This window comes from Aquarana catesbeiana, linkage group LG03 (assembly GCF_042186555.1).
Source record: "Aquarana catesbeiana isolate 2022-GZ linkage group LG03, ASM4218655v1, whole genome shotgun sequence".
Taxonomy (NCBI): domain Eukaryota; kingdom Metazoa; phylum Chordata; class Amphibia; order Anura; family Ranidae; genus Aquarana; species Aquarana catesbeiana.
The window spans coordinates 278,942,258-278,960,604 of NC_133326.1; the positions used below are offsets into that span (position 1 = coordinate 278,942,258).

At 39.6% G+C, this 18,347-nt stretch overlaps 1 protein-coding gene across 7 annotated transcripts in view; it reads right to left on the reverse strand.

Moving 5' to 3' along the window:
• Positions 1–730: 730 nt before the first annotated feature.
• The window catches only part of SRGAP1 (SLIT-ROBO Rho GTPase activating protein 1), a 253,078-nt gene continuing 235,461 nt past the window's right edge, over positions 731–18,347 (reverse strand). For 4 of the 7 annotated variants that reach the window (XM_073620144.1, XM_073620141.1, XM_073620142.1 and 1 more), the window contains 4 exons: positions 9,117–9,297; positions 8,901–9,035; positions 6,537–6,879; positions 731–4,390 (listed from right to left, as the gene is read on the reverse strand). In XM_073620144.1, coding sequence (XP_073476245.1) covers positions 4,007–4,390; positions 6,537–6,879; positions 8,901–9,035; positions 9,117–9,297 — 1,043 coding nt within the window. In that variant the 3' untranslated portion in view covers positions 731–4,006. The remainder of the gene's footprint in view (positions 4,391–6,536; positions 6,880–8,900; positions 9,036–9,116; positions 9,298–18,347) is intronic. The other 3 variants (XM_073620145.1, XM_073620143.1, XM_073620140.1) reach the window with 1 other exon arrangement.

An 18,347-nucleotide genomic window follows, 5' to 3' on the forward strand; every position in this document is an offset into this window, starting at 1 on the left:
TCATGGACAGTAAAAATGAAATGCCCCATATATGACCCCCACTTAATTTTGTAACACCACTTTTGTTGAGGAAAAAAAAGCTGTCCGGCCCTCTGATTCCTCCTGTATTGATGTGGATTGTAACTGTACTGTCATGTTGTAAAGCGCTGCGCAAACTGTTGGCACTATGTAAAGCCTGTATAATAAATAATCATGATCACTGGTTCTGAAACCTGGAGGGTCTGGACCTTTAACAAACCACATTTTAGTGGATACGACAACAGTCATCTTGTCATCAGTAACATCTCCTTGCCAGTGGGACAAAGTTTCCCCCTGAATGCAGCTTCTTTCCCGATGTATAAGATGATAAAGAAACATCACAGCTGGTGCTGAGCTACATTAAGTCTGACTCTATGAACAGCTGATGCAGGCTTTGTTCCAACATGAGTCATACGCATTTATACAGTGAACATTATGTCTTTTTATGGAATATGCTTTTAGTGTGCAACTTTATCTCCTATAACCCCCGCACATGCCATGATTTCACATTCATTCTGCATTCTGACAATCAGTTGCATATCACACCTACACTTCCACTCACGCCAGATGTATGACCTCAATATCAAAAAGGAAGCCTTAACTCTCTTTCTGCCACTCTGAGATGCAATTCATAGATGGTAGCTGTAAATAAACTATAATAAATGCACATATGTACTGTCAGCATGATTGTAAAGAAGTTGACACATTATCATAACCTGAGAATATACTTGCTTTATTAAGTTGAAACTAAATTGGTTAATTAAAGAACACCATTCAAAACTTTAAACTTGTATTTTGATGGAACACTAACTAGATAGCATAACCTAAAGATGATTTCTCTGGGATCAGAAACTGTTGACATCTTGGAAATTTTGATAGAGTTACCCAGACATTCTAGCCTTTCCTGTACACTCACAGCGAGACCTGGTTTGCTGATGAGAAAACACCTCTGTTGCTGGAAACAATTCAGTAACTATGTCAGAGTTCCCCCTTTTTCACTAGGTTTAGTATTTACAGAAAAAGAAAAGAAAAAAAAATTGCATACCAGGACGACAAAAAGAGTGTATAAAAAGCAGCAGATCTGTGCAGAATGCCAGACCTGTCTTATAAGTTCTGATCCCAAGTCAGTCATCTTTGGTCCAAAATCAATTACAAAACACAAAATGGTTTTCTTTTAAACATTCCACAATCTCCTTTAGAACACATAGCAATAAGTGATCATATGTTCCAAATTCACAATACAAGACAGCTGTTAACAAAAAAAAAAATAAAAAAAAAAAAAATCAGACAAATGATTGACAGAACTGTATTCTTTATTATAAAGAAAACCTATGAAGGAACAAACCTGGATGGATGTTGAAGCCTGTAAATGGCACATGCCAAAATGTATAGTACTGTACATAAAAGTGCATAATCACAACAGTTTAACAGTAAATTCTTTTTTGATGAAATTCACAATGAGAATTCACAATGAGAATGGATTTGAATGCTATGGAAATGTAATAAGTGGAGTAAAAAGTTGAAGGTCCTCTAAATGTTTAAAGGCACTTTCACATGTACATACTACAGATGTACACTGACACAAATTAAATAACGGTCAACAAAAAAAATAAAATGCTAGCTGTAATAAACAGACAATACAGACAGCTGGCTGTGCAGGAGATATGCCGGTAGTGGGAATAACTCCATAAAGGCCACGCTGACCATGTGACTGGCCTGTTCTACACAACCACCTACAGTACTGGAAATACCTAGAACCATCAAACTACACATGTAACTGGCAGTACACTCAGATGCATTGCTCCTAATATATTTTTGTACTACACTAAATCTATTAAGAAATATACACGATTCCAACTGTTTAAAGACATGTATTTAACTCATGATGTCACAATGACTGAAAAAAAAAAAAATAAAAAAAAAAATAAAACTAACAGTACCAGGCTAGTCCTGTGTTTGAACAGTAGTGAGTTCCAGTTTGTTCCTGTGAGTTGCTAGTGTCATCTATATTCATGTGAAGACACAGCTGTATCTAGAGCAGCCAAGCTCCTGGGCTCAGCTTCAGTTACAGGCTGCAGTAAAGAGGTATAGCACTTGTACACAACAACGGCCCTCCGCATAGTGGACACATAGTGCCAGTGGGTCTATTTTTATTGGTAACAGTAGTGTACTAGTACAGGAATGTTAATGCTCTGCATTAAAAAGACATTCTAAAAAGGTGTTAATATTACCTGCCCCCACCTTTAAAAGATGGGAGCAATGCTCACATCTTAAAATAATTCTCCCAGATCTAGTTCTAAAAAAGGCTTCACCCATGAGATTGAAAATACCTTGAGCGGTTTATAGCTAATATGCAAGTGCAATCCCGGATGAATAGCCAGGAAAGTCTGTTGCCTCTACCACTTTTCTGGGCCAATGTCTTCTCATTTATGGAGTTAAAGAACTAACACTAAAATCATAATTCTATCACAAGTGGATTAACCTGAAACAGAATGAAAAAAAAAAAAAAAATATAAAAAACAAAAACCCTCACGTGATGAGGTGACTGCAACTTTTTGAAATATACAAGTCATATATACAACTAAATGATTAAAAAAAAAGAAAAAAGAAAAAATATATAATTAAGGAATATGATAGTACCTGCATTTGTTGACATTTTAGACCTAAGCTACACTACAATGTTACCTAGATTGTGCAGTTTGTACATTTGGATAGAAAAGTAATATCAGCTACTATGTTTTCTCATGTAAATCAAGAAAAACATAACCCATACAATATTAGTAGATTAACAGGCAGATAATAATAATAAAAAAAAAAATTGCATCACTATGAGATGCAAGGAAACTGTTAAATAAAGATATTACATCTGGGACACCCAACCACCATCTCTAATGGAACGGATATTAATACTGTGCTAATTTTATATATAAACATATCCAAATATATCTGCCATGGTTATTGCTCAGCACTCAGCTAGTCTGTGAAGTGGTTAAGAACTTCTAGCTTTGGCAAGTGGCTAACTGGATCGTGTGAGCAGTCGGAAGGGGAGAGGGAGGATGTAACCTCCTCAGGCACCATTCTGTATTTATACCAAGTATTAGTGTTATTTCACAACTCTCTGCACTATTGCACAGTCTAATGCGCCGCGCCCCCCCCCCCCACCAATAAGAAATACAAGATTATGGGGAAAAAAAAAAACACTGTTTCTCTATATTCTAACAGCTCCACTACAGCTGATTACTAGACACCCTATAGCTTAATGGCACCTGCAGACACATGCCTTTAGCTAATGGTTTTCTAATGAACAATCCAGCCAAGCACAGAAGTATTTCTGTACAGCAGTACATTGTTCATCGCATCTGCAGAGTGCGTGTGCAAAATGTTTCTTCTGTATATAGCCATCTCTATACATAGAGATTATTCCACATATACCTAGAATAAGAACCACATGCAGTGCATACTGTACACATTAACAGGTTAGTCTCACTGTTATAGGGAAGATATACAGCTACAAAAACATCACCAAACAGTGGTTAAGTAGTGGACTCTGTCCAGAGGTGTACTTGCTTGGGATCCACCACAGGATTCTTTATTAAGCAGGCAGTAAGGCTGCAAAGGAATGTCATTTAATAGCTCTATCATATTACTGCTATCCGGTATTCTAAGCTGCTCTACAAACCAAATAAGCCTCCCTGTTCATAAATCCTCGACACAGAGCGCTGAGGAAAAAAAAATATATTATATATATACCCACACTCTATGCACTTTAGATGGAAAAATCTAATTTATAAGTGGGAAGCAATTTGTGATCTGTTGCAAACTATAAAATTTGTGCAGCATGAATTCTTCAAGTAATATCTGTGTTTCTACTGCTGTAAACACATAATATTGTCCAGTTAAAAAAAAAAGTCTTAGAATAGTCACAGGTGTTATGTTCCTGTAAAACCATGGCATCTCCAGTTACTACTTAAATCTTGGCAGGGTAACGTCACATTGTGCACGACTTATCTGCTGCCCCTTGTGAAGGTTGTGATGCTGCTCCTAGGCTAGGATTAGTTTTTGGTAGGACAGCAGGTTTTGGTCTTAGAGCTGGTGGTTTCAGTTGTACTCCCATTCTAGGAGTTACCATAGGTTTAAATGTACTCATTGTTTCACTAGATGTGCTAGTACTACGTCGGATTTGTGGCTCTGTGTTCTTCATCAGGACATTATGGTGAGGACTTAATGATTCTGTTGATGTTGAAGAGGTGGGAGAGTTCTTTATTTGCTCCAGTGTATCTAGCACTACATCTGGGGCGTGTTTGGCAGTACTCTGTCGCTCAAGCTCACGCAGCTCATTCAATGCTGTGTTCATTGTCTCCTCTATATCCTGCTTGGGAGGCAAAACAACAAGGTTAGTTGCTCACAGTCTTTTAATGGCTTGTATCATACTAATGAAGTTAAAATAAAAGGACTTAGCAGCAAACGAGTGTTTGTTCAGGACACAGAAGGGATCATAATGACAGCACAGTACTGACCCATACGATCTTATGAATCAATGAAGTAATTGACAAATATGGACATGCCCATATTTATGATTTATTCATTATACCCTAGCAGGTACATCTAAAGTCCCATATAAAACTTTTGTATTTTTGATATGTATCAAGTAGGGGATGGTACCTCCAAAGGGTAGAAATCGTACGACGCTCTACCCCCACACACACAAAACGTTATGCTATAAGTGATCTTTTAGCTCTCTAATAAAGTGTGTTAACCTTTGCTGTGGAGCAGGAGGAGGAGGAATATAAAGGTGTAATATAAAAAGGTATCTATGACCTTGTATATGTTGTGGGGTCTATCTATAAAGATGAGGGCACACCTATAACTCATGATGGTGGAGTGAACATATTGGCGAGCTGGAAATTGTTCACATGGAGTGGATTCTTTGATGTATAAAACTTTCTAACGTTTGAAGTTTTTTGTCTTCTGGGAAAGATCACTTTTGGAAATACAGAAATTGTACTTTGAACACGTGTCTATCACATATGATGCTTTTGTGATTATAGGTTTATGTAAAGTTTTCACATATAGAAAAGTCCACAGGAGGAGGAGGTTTGTATAAAATTATATATATAGATCTCCATCTCGTATTTGTTATTAGCACTGAAAAGTTGAAATGATCAGCACCCGATTGCTCAGAAGCATGTTAGTAAGCTATAACTTGTGGAAATACACAAGTGTTTGGTTCCTGGTAGTCTGCAATATAGGTTTATGGTTTCATGAGTGATTAGTGATTAAAGCGGAACTAAATTTCTGCTGTAACTCTGTAAACTGCAAACAAAATGCTCAAATACTGGGTTTGTAGAGTTATTTTGTCGCCCTGGTAACCTGGCGACTGGGATCTGTCCAGCCCTGATATAATGCATACAGTTAAGCAACCAACATTATACAATGTACACATAAGGGGAGTGCACAACAAATGGTAAAGTTATCGTGATTGGAATGCATGCAATAACTTGAGGAAGCACTGCAAAGATTCATGTATTTGAATGGATCGATCAATATAAAAGGTAAATGGAAAGTAGTAGGAAAGTGTTCAAATAAAAAGGTTAATGAACAGTGAAGTGAAGGCATACAGTAACAGTTAACAGCTGGAGGGTGATAAAGTAGGTTAATGCATAGTAATGATATTGCAACCTGGAATATTGTGTGCCGGGTATGCTGGGTGCCTCTTTGTGGTGTGTGCCTCATGCTCCTTTTTCTTTCCTGAGTTTTCTATTGCATCCACTAAATTCTATTTCTCTTAAAGCAGCTAAACCGACTGCAGCTAAATGTAGGTAAACACTCAGGTTTGACAACTGGTTTACCGGCACCGCACATACAGGACTTTTTCAGAGTGCACCGCATACTGGTCATACATTGTGACATGCTCAGTATCCCTCACAGCTTTATTGCTAAATCGCAACATTTTACAACTCAAAAACTTGTGGCAATTAATAAAAAATGCACCCTAACCTTTCACCAAGCTGTAGTATTCTCAGTTCTCCATTATAACTTCCAATAAGACCCCTTTCACACTGAGGCGCTTTACAGGCGCTACAGCGCAAAAAATAGCGCCTGCAAAGAGGCTCTCCTGTCTCTCCAGTGTGAAAGCCCTAGGGCTTTCACACTGGAGCGGTGTGCTTGCAGGATGGTAAAAAAAAAGTCCTGCTAGCCGCATCTTTGGAGCAGTGCATACACCGCTCCTGCCCAATTGAAATGCATGGGCACTGCTGCCAAACCGCCAGCAAAGCGACGCTGCAGCAGGTCGTTTTAACCCTTTTTCGGCCACTATCAGGGGATAAAAGCGCCCCGCTAGTGGCCAAAAACCCTTGCAAAAAACAGCGTTAAAGCGCCGCTAAAAATAGGGGCGCTTTACTGCCGACGCCCCAGTGTGAAAGGAGCCTAACAACTGCATTGGTACTCAACATCATAGCAGAAACAGCAGCAAACACAGATTTTTGTTAGTGACATCAGCTTTAATTCCCTTTACATACCTGAGCAATACTCTCTGGGTCAATAGGCTTGTGGTCATTAAAGTTTGTGTACTGTCCAGATGATGTAGACCTTCGTATTGGAGGGCTGTTTATCTTTTTCAGGGAATCATGTCTGCTGATATTGGTGAGACTTCCATGACCTGGTTTCCGTCTACGTTCTGGACTGTCAGTATTGAGGTTACGATTCTGTAGAAGGGCACGTGGGCTACAATGGCTTGAAATATTGGAAGATCCGATTTCCATTGAAGTGTTAAGGGGCTGTGGTGGATGAACTGGACAGTGGCTATCACTAGTCCCTCCTGAGCGCCGAGAGGGAGGTTGGGGATCAGTTCTCCGTCTTGGTCTTTCACAGAAAAAGATTTGAAATGATATGGTTTTAGATAAAAGTTTGTTGAAAAGCATTTTTTCTTACATTTTTTTTTTGCAATGAAAATTTGCCAGTTTGTCGGTTATTAAAAGCAGAAGCAGGTATTCATTAATAAAAGCTGAATGTTACACAATAGTTGATAAATGTGTTTGACCATGAATGGATTCAGCAAATTTCCTATAGTTCTTTCAAACAATTTGCTCATCAGGAAAGTCCTATACTAAACACTACAACTAGGGTAAGTATGTAAAATAGGATTGCCCCATAAACAGTACGTATCAGACTTCCTAAATTGTGACTGTACTTTTAGTAGCCGTATACCTTAAAAGTACCCCCAAAACCTTTGCTGGGAGCCGTACAGCCTCATATCCAAAAGTCTCCCATCAGGGATCTATTTCTTCCACGAATGCATGCTGCAATCTCCATTAATCCCTATGAAAGGCCATGTACTATTGAAAACATTTTGACGAATGAAAATTAGCATTGTGCATATGTGGAAAAAATAGAAACTAACTTGAGAAAGCCTTTTAAAAGCTATGGCCTCCACCGGACCACACAGTGAATATCTCACAGGAGCAAAACCGGCAAGTGTACTTAAGTACAGTGGGGGTAGAGTTACTTTAACTCTGGGGCTTACTTTGGCATCCCATCATAGAGAGCTCTAGAGTAGACTTTAGAGCCATCACCGTTTTAGGTCCACAGAAAAAACAAAGACAGCAATAAAAGCTTTGAATAAGTAAATCTAGAACTCAAGTGCATTACTGTGATATTAAAAGTCCATAAAGTCCAATAGAAAAATTAGATAAAGCCAAAACCATTTGGGGACTACACCCTGCGCCCTTCATCGGGTTTTTAACACAAGAAACAGTGCACTTTGTAGTAAATAGATTACTTAATATAGGGACTGTTGTATTGATTGACACAAAGCTCCTAGGCAGCTAACTGTAGCACCAAATGTTTTGCTGCTACAACTAGCTTATGAACTTTGTGCCAATCTAGATTTACTTAAAGTGTTTGTACACCCTGTACAACCACTTTTACCTACAGGTAAGCCTGTATTAAGGCTTACCTGTAGGTGCTTGAAATATCTCCTAAGCCTCCACGGTTTAGGAGATATTTACTAAAAAGCTGAGCGCCAATGATTTTGGCGCATGCGCCCTTTAGAAAGGGCACATCATGCCGTTTCTAATAGGGGTCATGCCGTGACTATGCGCGGGAGTGACGTCACGTGACTCCGGCCAGTCCCAGAGCCGGAGTTTGCGGCCCCGGAAGGAAGAGGGGCGAAGATGGCTGCTCCCTACTAGTGGGGACAACGGAGACATTGCGGGCTTCAGGTAAGTGACACATAATGGGCTACTATGCGATGCATAGTAGCCCATTCATTATGCTTTACCTTTGCAGGGAAATAAAAAAAAGAGGAAGTAAAACCCACCAGGGTTTACTACACACTTGATTCTTTTCATGCAACCCAGTGGGCTGAATGAAAAGAAAACTGAAGAGCTCGGGAGAGGCCGCTGTACTAACTATGCAATGTTATTACAGCGATCTCCCAGGTGAGCTATTGTGTTCTGACAGGGGGGCTCCTCCTCCCCCCCCCCCCACACAAAACAGCGGTCAGTGCTCTCAGCCACTGGCTGAGAGCACTGATCAGATGTCGATCGGCAGACCTTTTTCAGTCAAGCCGAATGGCCGGCTTCTGCTGGACCGGCTGCCGTACACACGGGGCAAATGTCGGGCGGTTTCTGTTGAACGATGCTGCCCAATATTCAGCCTGTGTGTAAGGCCCTTAGCCGTTAAATAGGTCTCTCTGCTTCTGAACGCCACTGATGTGTTATGCGATTTTCATTTCTTCTTTTTCGTTTCCATTATGGTGGTACTTTCGTAAACACTTAATAGCAAACAGTCATCTTGCAGTTATATTTCTAGCTGGTTTAAGAATGTGGACACATACTTGTATAGATGACTTTTCCAGAAATCTTTGGAGTGGTGGCTCTTACCTTCCTGAATATAAATCAGGATGTCTGTCCGTTGGTGAATTGATATCCTTGGTTGACGATTTGTCTTCAGTTACTGGCCCACTGCTAGCTTCACTATCTGCCTTTTGGCTTAAAGAATCAGAAAATGTATCATCCCTAAACAGTAAGAAAAATAGCATTAGTCTGTTAGAAATCTGTGCAACATTTGTCATTTTGAGATTGCCTCATGAGACTTACATATCCTGTACCACAATGTACTGGTGGGGCACCAGGCCGTCAATTCCATTGTGTCTTCCTTCCCACCAGTCGTCAGAAGCGCGGTGATACAAAAGTAGTGATGCACCCTTTTTAAAGGACAGTTCCCGTGCAGATCTTCCAATGTAATCAAATTTGGCTATGGCTTCAATTGGCTCACACTCTGCAAGCAAAGTTACAAGAAGGGTTTGCATAGAAAATATGAAATTCTGGTTGGTAAAAACTTAAATTTTAGTGGCGTACCAAAAACATTTTTTTTTTTTTTTTTTTTTTAAGTTAATTCATTCCAAAGATTTGTTCAATTTTGGGTAGAAGCCAGACTAAGGCTGAAGTTTAGCGTTTTTTTTTTCTTTTTAATCAACACCAAGAACGGTACTTCGAATGAATGAAAGGTGTCCCTTGTCCTGATGGCTGCTATATTTGTTGAGAACGTCAGTCCACTGCTCCCCCATTATAAAAGCTGTAATCCCCGCACTTGTTTTTTAAATTTTTAGATTAAGAAGAAAGTTTGAGAACAGAAAGAATACACTTCCAGAGCAAACAGCATTCACATGCAAACACTACCAAAACTGTTTAAGAAGTACAAGATACAAGCTTTTCTATGATGCAATTACAAAGTATAATACCACATAGCAAGTATTACAATTCCCAGCTAGTTACAGAAAGTAATAACAGAGAAATCTAGGAACATTCACAGCTTAACTAGGTAGTTTAAGGGATCCTATTGGTTATTAGGTCCAGGGTATTGAGCCAAGGGGCCCTTACTTTTTAAAATTTGTCAGGGCAACCCCTATGCTTTGAGAAGTGCAAACCATACCTGTTGATCATAGCAGAAAAAATTGTGAGTGCCCAACTTCCTGTAGCGAGCTGACAACACTGTGTTCCAGGTTACGTCTGAGCTACAAAAGCACAACACCTCAATATAATGGAGAATAGGAGGTGTTCTGTAGTCCTAACAATTCCTTTACTAGGGTGGCATGCTGCTCTATCATAGATCACAGTATAGCGAGTAAGCATTTTTACCCTAGCACCGGAAGTTGTTCAACAGGTGAAAATAAAAGGTTTAAAAGCCAGAGAAAAGAAAAATCAGTGTTTACATCCAAGGACTGGTATGATGCAATATTCTACGCAAACACAGGCAATAAAAGTATTGCCCAGATCTGTGACAAGTTTACTGGGATCTGCACAACTACCTTTTCAAATGTTATTTTTAAAATGTTTTCTTTCCAAATGTTATTTTTATTTCATAAAATCAGCAGGTGCCAACTACGCAGAACATTACAGTAAGACAAATACAATAATGACAGAATATCAAGCACACAAGGAACCCTCCTGGTCGTTACAGCGTGCAGATTTTCTTTTATGCGAAGTATAAAATGGCCAGGTGTGTGGCAGGTGGATTTTATCATTACCATGAACAACTAAATTGGCCCTGTGAGTGCTCATTTATTTATTTATTTTTTTTAAACAGATACAGTGAGTGCCCATGCTTAACAACCATCACTATCTTCTATGCTGCTTGCATGCAATGTGATGGAGCTTTAAACCTGAATTTATGCTTAAAAAATAAAATAATGAACAGCCCAATAGTAATAAAAATTTGCTGCCGTAGCCTCAGTTTATCCAAAGCTGACCCCCCTTCCCCCAGTATTTTTGTTCATGCGTCTGTGTGTGTACTCAAGTGCATGTTAAAATGCAAGGAAGGTTACTGTTATGCTGTTAATAGTGTCTAATTGAATTACATGCAATTCAAGATTATACAGAGAACCCCTCCCCCCCCCTTTTTTTTTTTAAATATCTGCTGAACATACCAGATTCTCTGTATTAGTACCTTGCTTTCTTTGTTTTTCTTGCAAATTACATTATAGTGTCACTGTCTTAATAATCTTTACATAAAGTAAACAATAAAAATGTATTGAACGGAAAATGCATGGGAGGGAATGAAGGAGGGTAATGGATGGAAGCGTCTTAGTTTTAGGCAGACTTCCGCTTTAAACAAACATATGGCAGCATGAATCTAACAAGCAAAAATGATTTGTGACAGATTTGCTTTCAGCTTCTTTAACTTTCCTTACCAGTATAAGTATTTGAACTAAATGTGACCCTAACCTTTATAAACCATTCTCTAGCCCCAGGGGACAATTCTTTGTCCAATATAGTTAGTGGCTCAGGTATTTTCCTGTATGTAAAACTAGAACATTCTACAGTAATCTAATATAGAAAAAAATAACTGAAATATTTTAGTAACTTGAAGCGAAGCTTAATTGTAAAACAATTAACGAACATGTTAATATACAGTATGTGTTTAAAAACCAATACTTTACATTTTTTTATATTATTTGTAAAACATTTTACAACTAAACATTTAATACTGGATTTACCCATGAAGCTTAACAAGCAGATGACACCAGTTTTCTAAAAGGAAAGCCAAGCGCTGCTGCAATACTTACTGCCAACCTTTGGCTACCTGAAACTCCAGATGGGTTTTATCTCTACAAAGATAGGAGGAGGAAGGTGTATGTGTGTAATTTGTATTAAAGACAATCCACAACATAGCAGTAAATCAGGCACCAGAAAAACAGAAGCTATGGCTTCAAGTTCACCCTCAAAAAAAAAAAAAAAAAAAAAGTGTAAATACTGTAGAAAATAGTCACCTTCATTTCAACAGAAATATTCCCGCAGGATATGCAAGTTATATGTGCTTTTAACATTTTATGCATGTTATTTACTTGTGAAATCCTCTCTTGTGTAGACATCCAAATAACCTGAGACTGCGGTAATGTTTGATGTGATGTCAGCACCTCCAGTAGACTCAAAGCTATCACTCAAGTGACACTCTATAGTGTTTGCTTCTCTGCCATCAATTTACATAAAAAGTTATATAGGGAGGTGAGGGGAGGGGTGGAGGAGCTGGGCTAGCACAGAAGACACTCCCAGGAGAGGGCAACTGTGCAGGCCTGCTCTATAAGTATTTTATTTGGTATGCTCCTCACTGACCAGGTGGGTGAATGCTACCTGGGGATTCTAAATAGTCTGTTTTTAAATGTGTCCCCTTGGTAAAATGCTGATAAAATGGAATAGTAAAAATTTTAAAAAACTGTAAGGGGGCAAAAAGTTAAATATATTCACCTTGCCTCTGGTTTCTGTGGTGCAGGGAGTGATGTCATCATCCTGCAAACAAGATACTGGGGAATAGTAAGTACTCCAAGCCTTGTGAGAAGACACTGCAGCACAATGCTGGGAGCACAACTCTACATTCACAAGGATTCCGCCCAAAGAATAAAACCGTCACCAGAGGAAAAGGGAGTATATTATTCAATATCGTTCCCCTACAGGAATTTTTTATTTTATAGAATTTCAAATCGATGTTTTAGGAAAGGAAAGGGCACAATTTAAAAGTGTATCTTGCATTTTAGGCACAAGGTCCCCCTTTAAACTTTAGACAGCCTCCTTCCACTGCAGGAAGATTGTGCACCGTCAGATGGGGGCTGTTTTTGCAACCTAGCTTGTGTGGGGGTTTGCAAAGTGCCCCTAATTCCAGTGTGTTAATGCATGGGGCTCATCTGGCTTTACCAGTCATAAAAAAGGGAAAAACAGGGAAGCAATACTCCCCCAATAAAAGTTTAATGTCTGAATCTAACAGACTCACTCCACTGATCTTGTTCAGGTCCCATGTGGTCACTGTTCTTTTGATAGGCGGCTTTGATATTACATATATTTTAAAACTACAAAAACGTCCTACTGTATGAGATAACAATTTATAATAATGGTGCTGGGGCTCAGGCAATGTCTATAGCTGCCCAAACAAATTACAATGAGACAGGTTGAGAGTTCAAATCAATCCAAGCATAGTGAATTTTAGACTTTAGTACTAACAGGCATGTCCAGCACAACTACCATTAAACAACTGAATATCCGAGCACAAAGCAGCACTCAAAAACACTTTCATGTTGCACTTTCCTTTTTATGAGTGGGCAGCGAGGTTGAGAAATCAAGGCGATAACAAACAGTGCTGCTTTGTTTACAGACTAAACAGCATTGTCCTTTGCAACAGTGAGCACATTCTGAAAATAGCAGACTTCAAAAGACTCACATCCATGTTCCAGTGAACATTTGTCCAGATGGTATCCTGTCACAGTCCTGTCTCCAATTTATGTGCAACAGTCTGTGCAGGGTGATTATATAAGATTGATATAGACATCACAAAATACAGCCCATGATTAATCTATAGAGCACAATAAACGTCAACACTGGCCATCAAATTCCATCCAATCCAATTACTTACGAGTGAAAATCTGACAACTAGTATGTTGGTTCATATCATTATGTTGTGCACAATTATTTGATTTGTTGGACATGCCACGATAATACCAAGTCTAGAAAAACAGAAATAAGGCAGAACAAAGTGAACACTGCATACCTAGCAATGAAGGGATGTCAACTCAAAAATAGAGTGGACCATCCATATAACTGTCAGTTTTATACTCTACTCTGTTTATTTTATTTATATATACAGCTCAGAGCAGCAGATATAGTCAAGATGTTAACACCCCTATTGCATTTACATAAGAAAAATGAAGGTTTATCTTTGGCCAGTAGGTTTGCAGGGGCTGTAAAACTCCCTGAGTAAATCCACACAAATGGGGAAAACATACATACTCCAACAAGTCCCAGTGGGAACTGAACCTGAGATGTCAGTGCTTCCAGACACCAGCACTGACCACCGTGCACTTCTGTATGAATGTAGTCATCAGAATTCAATAGCTGTGCCGTATAAACAGTGAAGTTGTTGTCCACAGCAAACAACCAGATTCTAACTAGAATATTTAAAGTGGTTGTAAACCTCAGACATGAAATATGAACAAAACATATCCCTCTATAATGTGTACGTGTCTCAATTAAAAATGGTGACAGGGAAGGGACCTCCAGCTGATCGAGAGCCTCAGCTCTGTTCCTGTGTGAAGGGGGGTGTGTCTCTTCCCTCCAATCAGCTTTCAGAGCTCTCCTTATTGAGCTCTGCAGAGTGTAACCTCAGCTCTCCGCTAGGGGTGCGCATCTTCACTGGTCTCACGATTCGATTACGATTATCTGGCCAACGATTCGATTCCGCGATGCATCAGGATGCATCACGATTACTGACGAGCTCCCACTTCCGCTTGGGCCGCCTAGGCGGCCCTTCCACCCTGCAATCTTCTGGGACACATCACAGTTTCCAAAAGATTGCCCGGCTATGCAGGACAGCGCAGTGAGACATGCGCACCCGGGTGTGAAGCTGCAAGCTGTCACAGCCAGATGCCCACAGCAGTATTGCCAGCGCTGTGGACAGGCAGGGGAGAGAATGGAGGGTTTGGGTGGCCACGTCGCTGGATTGTGGGACAGGTGAGTGTCTTTCTATTAAAAGTCAGAAGATGCACTTTTTTTGTAGCTGCTGACTTCTAATAAACAAAAAATTGACTGGAACTCTGCTTTGAATTAAAAATAACCTCACTCCCTAAAAAGTGCACTAATCCGGTGCACTACAGGGTACAGAGACTCACACACGGCTGCTGGGAGGTCAGAAGGGATAGAATCCACAAATGACAAACAGCCCTGTGAAGTTCCCTGTACTGTCTCTGTGCTGACCAGTGGCAGCTGGTGCTCAAAATTTTTTTGGGGGGCGCAAACAAACTGAAAAATACTGAACCTCCCCCATCAAATGCAGCCCCACTGTGCCCGTCAAACGCAGCCCATCTGTGCCCGTCAAACGCAGCCCATCTGTGCCCGTCAAATGCAGCCACCTGTGCCCGTCAAACGCAGCCATCACTAACCCCCCACAATTGCTTTATTTTAATTAATGTTATATTACAATAGATGCTGTGCCCCCGCTGTATGTGCTTTTAAAAAACAATGTCACCTCATACCGAATTTCGCCATAGTAGTACGATCATGTGACTCCCGGCTCGTCCCGCCCCTCTCCGCTCTCCTCTCACGTGTCTCCTGAGTCCTGACGTCAGCGGGGAATTCTCAGTCCCGCCCGCTGACTTTAGTTATCGTATCAGAAGAGAGGCGGGCGGGACTGAGAAATCCCCGCTGACGTCAGGACTCAGGAGACAGAAGAGGAGAGCGGAGACGGGCGGGATGGGCCGGGAGTCACATGATCGTACTACTACGGCAAAATTCGGTATAAAGCGACATTGTTTTTTAAAAAGCACATACAGTGGGGGCACAGCATCTATTGTCATACAACATTCATTAAAATAAAGTCATTTTAAAAATACGCTCGGAGCGATTTCCCGGGAGGGGCGGGGCTAGTAATGACGTCACCGGACATCGATTTTCCGGTCCTTATGCATCGATGCCGCATCGGGGACACCCGAATCGCGATGCATCGATGCAACCATTAATTTCAGCACCCCTACTCTCCGCCCACTTTTTTCTGAACTCTCAGACAAGCTTATAATTTCAGCACTTTGAATGGATGTAGAGATGAGAAGACTGTAGACAGATACAACTTATGTAGGAGGCTTTGTTTCATCTCTGTATCAACAGAGGATAGTCACTTCACTGGGTACATGTAAGGGTTTACAACCACTTTAAGGCAAATGCAAGAAAATGAAAACAAACATCTGTTATTCTGTGTATCTATAGCCCACACTTTTTTTTTTTAGATTTGAATAAGGTAGGAAAGGGTAAAAACCCCCAACGCAATTTTTTTTTTTCTTTTTGTCATTTGTGTACCAATAGGGACATTTCTCCTCACTTCCTATCAAAAAAACACAACAGGAGTAAACCTCCCAACCTGAGGGGAATTCCCTGCTTAGTTGTCCTTGGAACAGGCATCACCAATTGAAGTTATCCATTTACCGCTTGTTCTGGATTCCCCCCCTTTTTGGGAACATGGGGCAAACAGAGGGAACACACCCAGCAAAAAAAAAAAAAATAATCCTTTCCCCACTCTAGCCAAACCTTTTGTAAAAAATAAATAAACAAAAAAAAAAAAAAAGAAAACAGGTTTTTCATAATGGTGCACTTTAATTATTTTGCTGCCATAAGTACATAAGACTCCGATCCTAGGGGATATTGGGTTAAAGTTGAAAATGTCGAAATTTTTACCGTTATCCTTATTGGGACGTATTAATCTCCTAAAAACGAAAATTATAACAAAATTTATTTACCTTTTTAGACATTCTCCTCAGTGGCTCCCTGTCTTTTTTACAAAGCTAAATCAACTTTTCTCATCTTTTTTATGGGGATCAAAGAATCCTAGATATAAATTGACCACCTTGACGCACCCTTGTGATCAAGGTGGTCTAGCTTTTCCAGATTTCTATAAATATTTTTTAGCCACTCAGTTGGTTACGGTCGCATGGTGGCTAAGCTCAGATTTATCAAACCACTCTACTCGGTTGGAAACAGCAGTGGTGGGTTCCTTAGAAGCTCTTAGGTTACTTGTGTTTAGGGGCCGTAGGACACCCTACCAGCTGACCGCATCAATGCTTAACACTATTTGAGTTTGGGAGGCGGGCCTTAGATGTGAACATTATCTTAAGGACACGATTTCACCAAATGCCCTGTTATGGTTTAATCCAGCCTTTCCTTAATTTGATAAATTACCAGAGCCTATTGCATGGACTAAATATAATAATATCAAATTAGTTTATCAGGTAGTTACTGGTCAGAAATTGTCTACTTTTTCTACCCTTGCTTTATTTTTTAATTTGCCTAGTTCTCATTTATTTAGATACCTTCAGCTTTCCCATACCTTTCATGCCCAGTTTTCACAAGATAGTTTAACAATTATACAATCTACACTAGAATCAGTACTTAGGTCTGAATGTTTGGAGAGGTGCACCTCCAGATTACATTCTCATTTTATTTCGCCATTGGAGGGTCTTAGAGCTAGGTGGATGCGAGACATACTGGACTTGGACTTAGAAGACTGTGTCGGATTTCCCTCTGCGATCCTTGGTATTCTTGAGAGACTGCATGATTCAATTTAAACTGGTACATAGAGCATATATTATGCCATATAGTCTTCAAAAAGATGAAGCCTGCGTGCTAGTCCAAGTGTTGGCGGTGTGGTGCGGCACAGGGGGATTTCACACACATCTTCTTGGCTTGCCCATACATAGTTGTTTTTTGGGTTGAAGTGGTGGATTTATTGAATTCTATCACTGCCGCTCCCTTACAGCTTTCAATGTCTGTATGCTTGCTGGGTCTGGTGGAGGCTACTCTCCCCACAGTGTCAGAGCGAGTGTTTGTAAAAACTGCAATAATTTAATTCGAGAAAAGCTATTGCTTTACATTGGAAGAAATCCTTTTCTCCTATGCTTGTATAGTGGAAATAATTGGTAAATAACAATCTTCCACTGTATAGAGATACCTACATGAATAGGGGTTGCCCTGGTAAGTTTGATAAAGTCTGGGCAAAGTGGTTGGATAAACCATAAACAGCATTGCATGCCCACGAGGATTATTGATCGATTGATCCATGGGGTTAATATAGACAATTATAGTTATAAGATTTCTGGGGCCACTGTGGTTAGTAGGAACTAAAGGCTATTTTTTTTCCCTGTATTGGATATGGATTGATATTTAATATGTTAAATGTGATGGTTTAGACCTTTGTCTAGTTAAAAATATTCCTTTGATATGTAATGAGACTGGATCTTGAATTTACAATAATTATTTGCTTCACTGTGTATGATGTTTTGTCTTGTTTTGTTTGTTGTGTATTAAGGAAATAAAATAAAAAGAACAAAAAACAAAAAACAAAAAACATAAGTACAAACTATATCCATGGCAGCACTGCCCCATAAAATGTTTCCTGGCGGCTGTAAAGACAGTTTTTCTTTGTGAGTGTAATATTTGTTTTAAAGAATATTGACTAATGAAGCCAACACAAATTAAGGTAAAAGCTGCATGTCAATATGTAATACTGAGATCAAATCGGTTTATCCATTTTAATTGTAAGGGGTAATAAATCTCAGCAAATACTATCTGATTGGGAGATGTATGGTGCTACCAATCAATATTGTTATTTTCTAACATGCTTGTGCAGCAAAATGAGACCAATCAATAGTACCAAACACATCATTTGCTGACCTGTGCAACACACAAAAAAGGAAAATAAAATCTAGGACAGTTTAGTGTTTCACAGGAAAGATCTTAAGAAACAATAGATTTGTGGGGTGTAATTCACTTAAAGGGGTTGTAAACCCTCGTGGTTTTTCA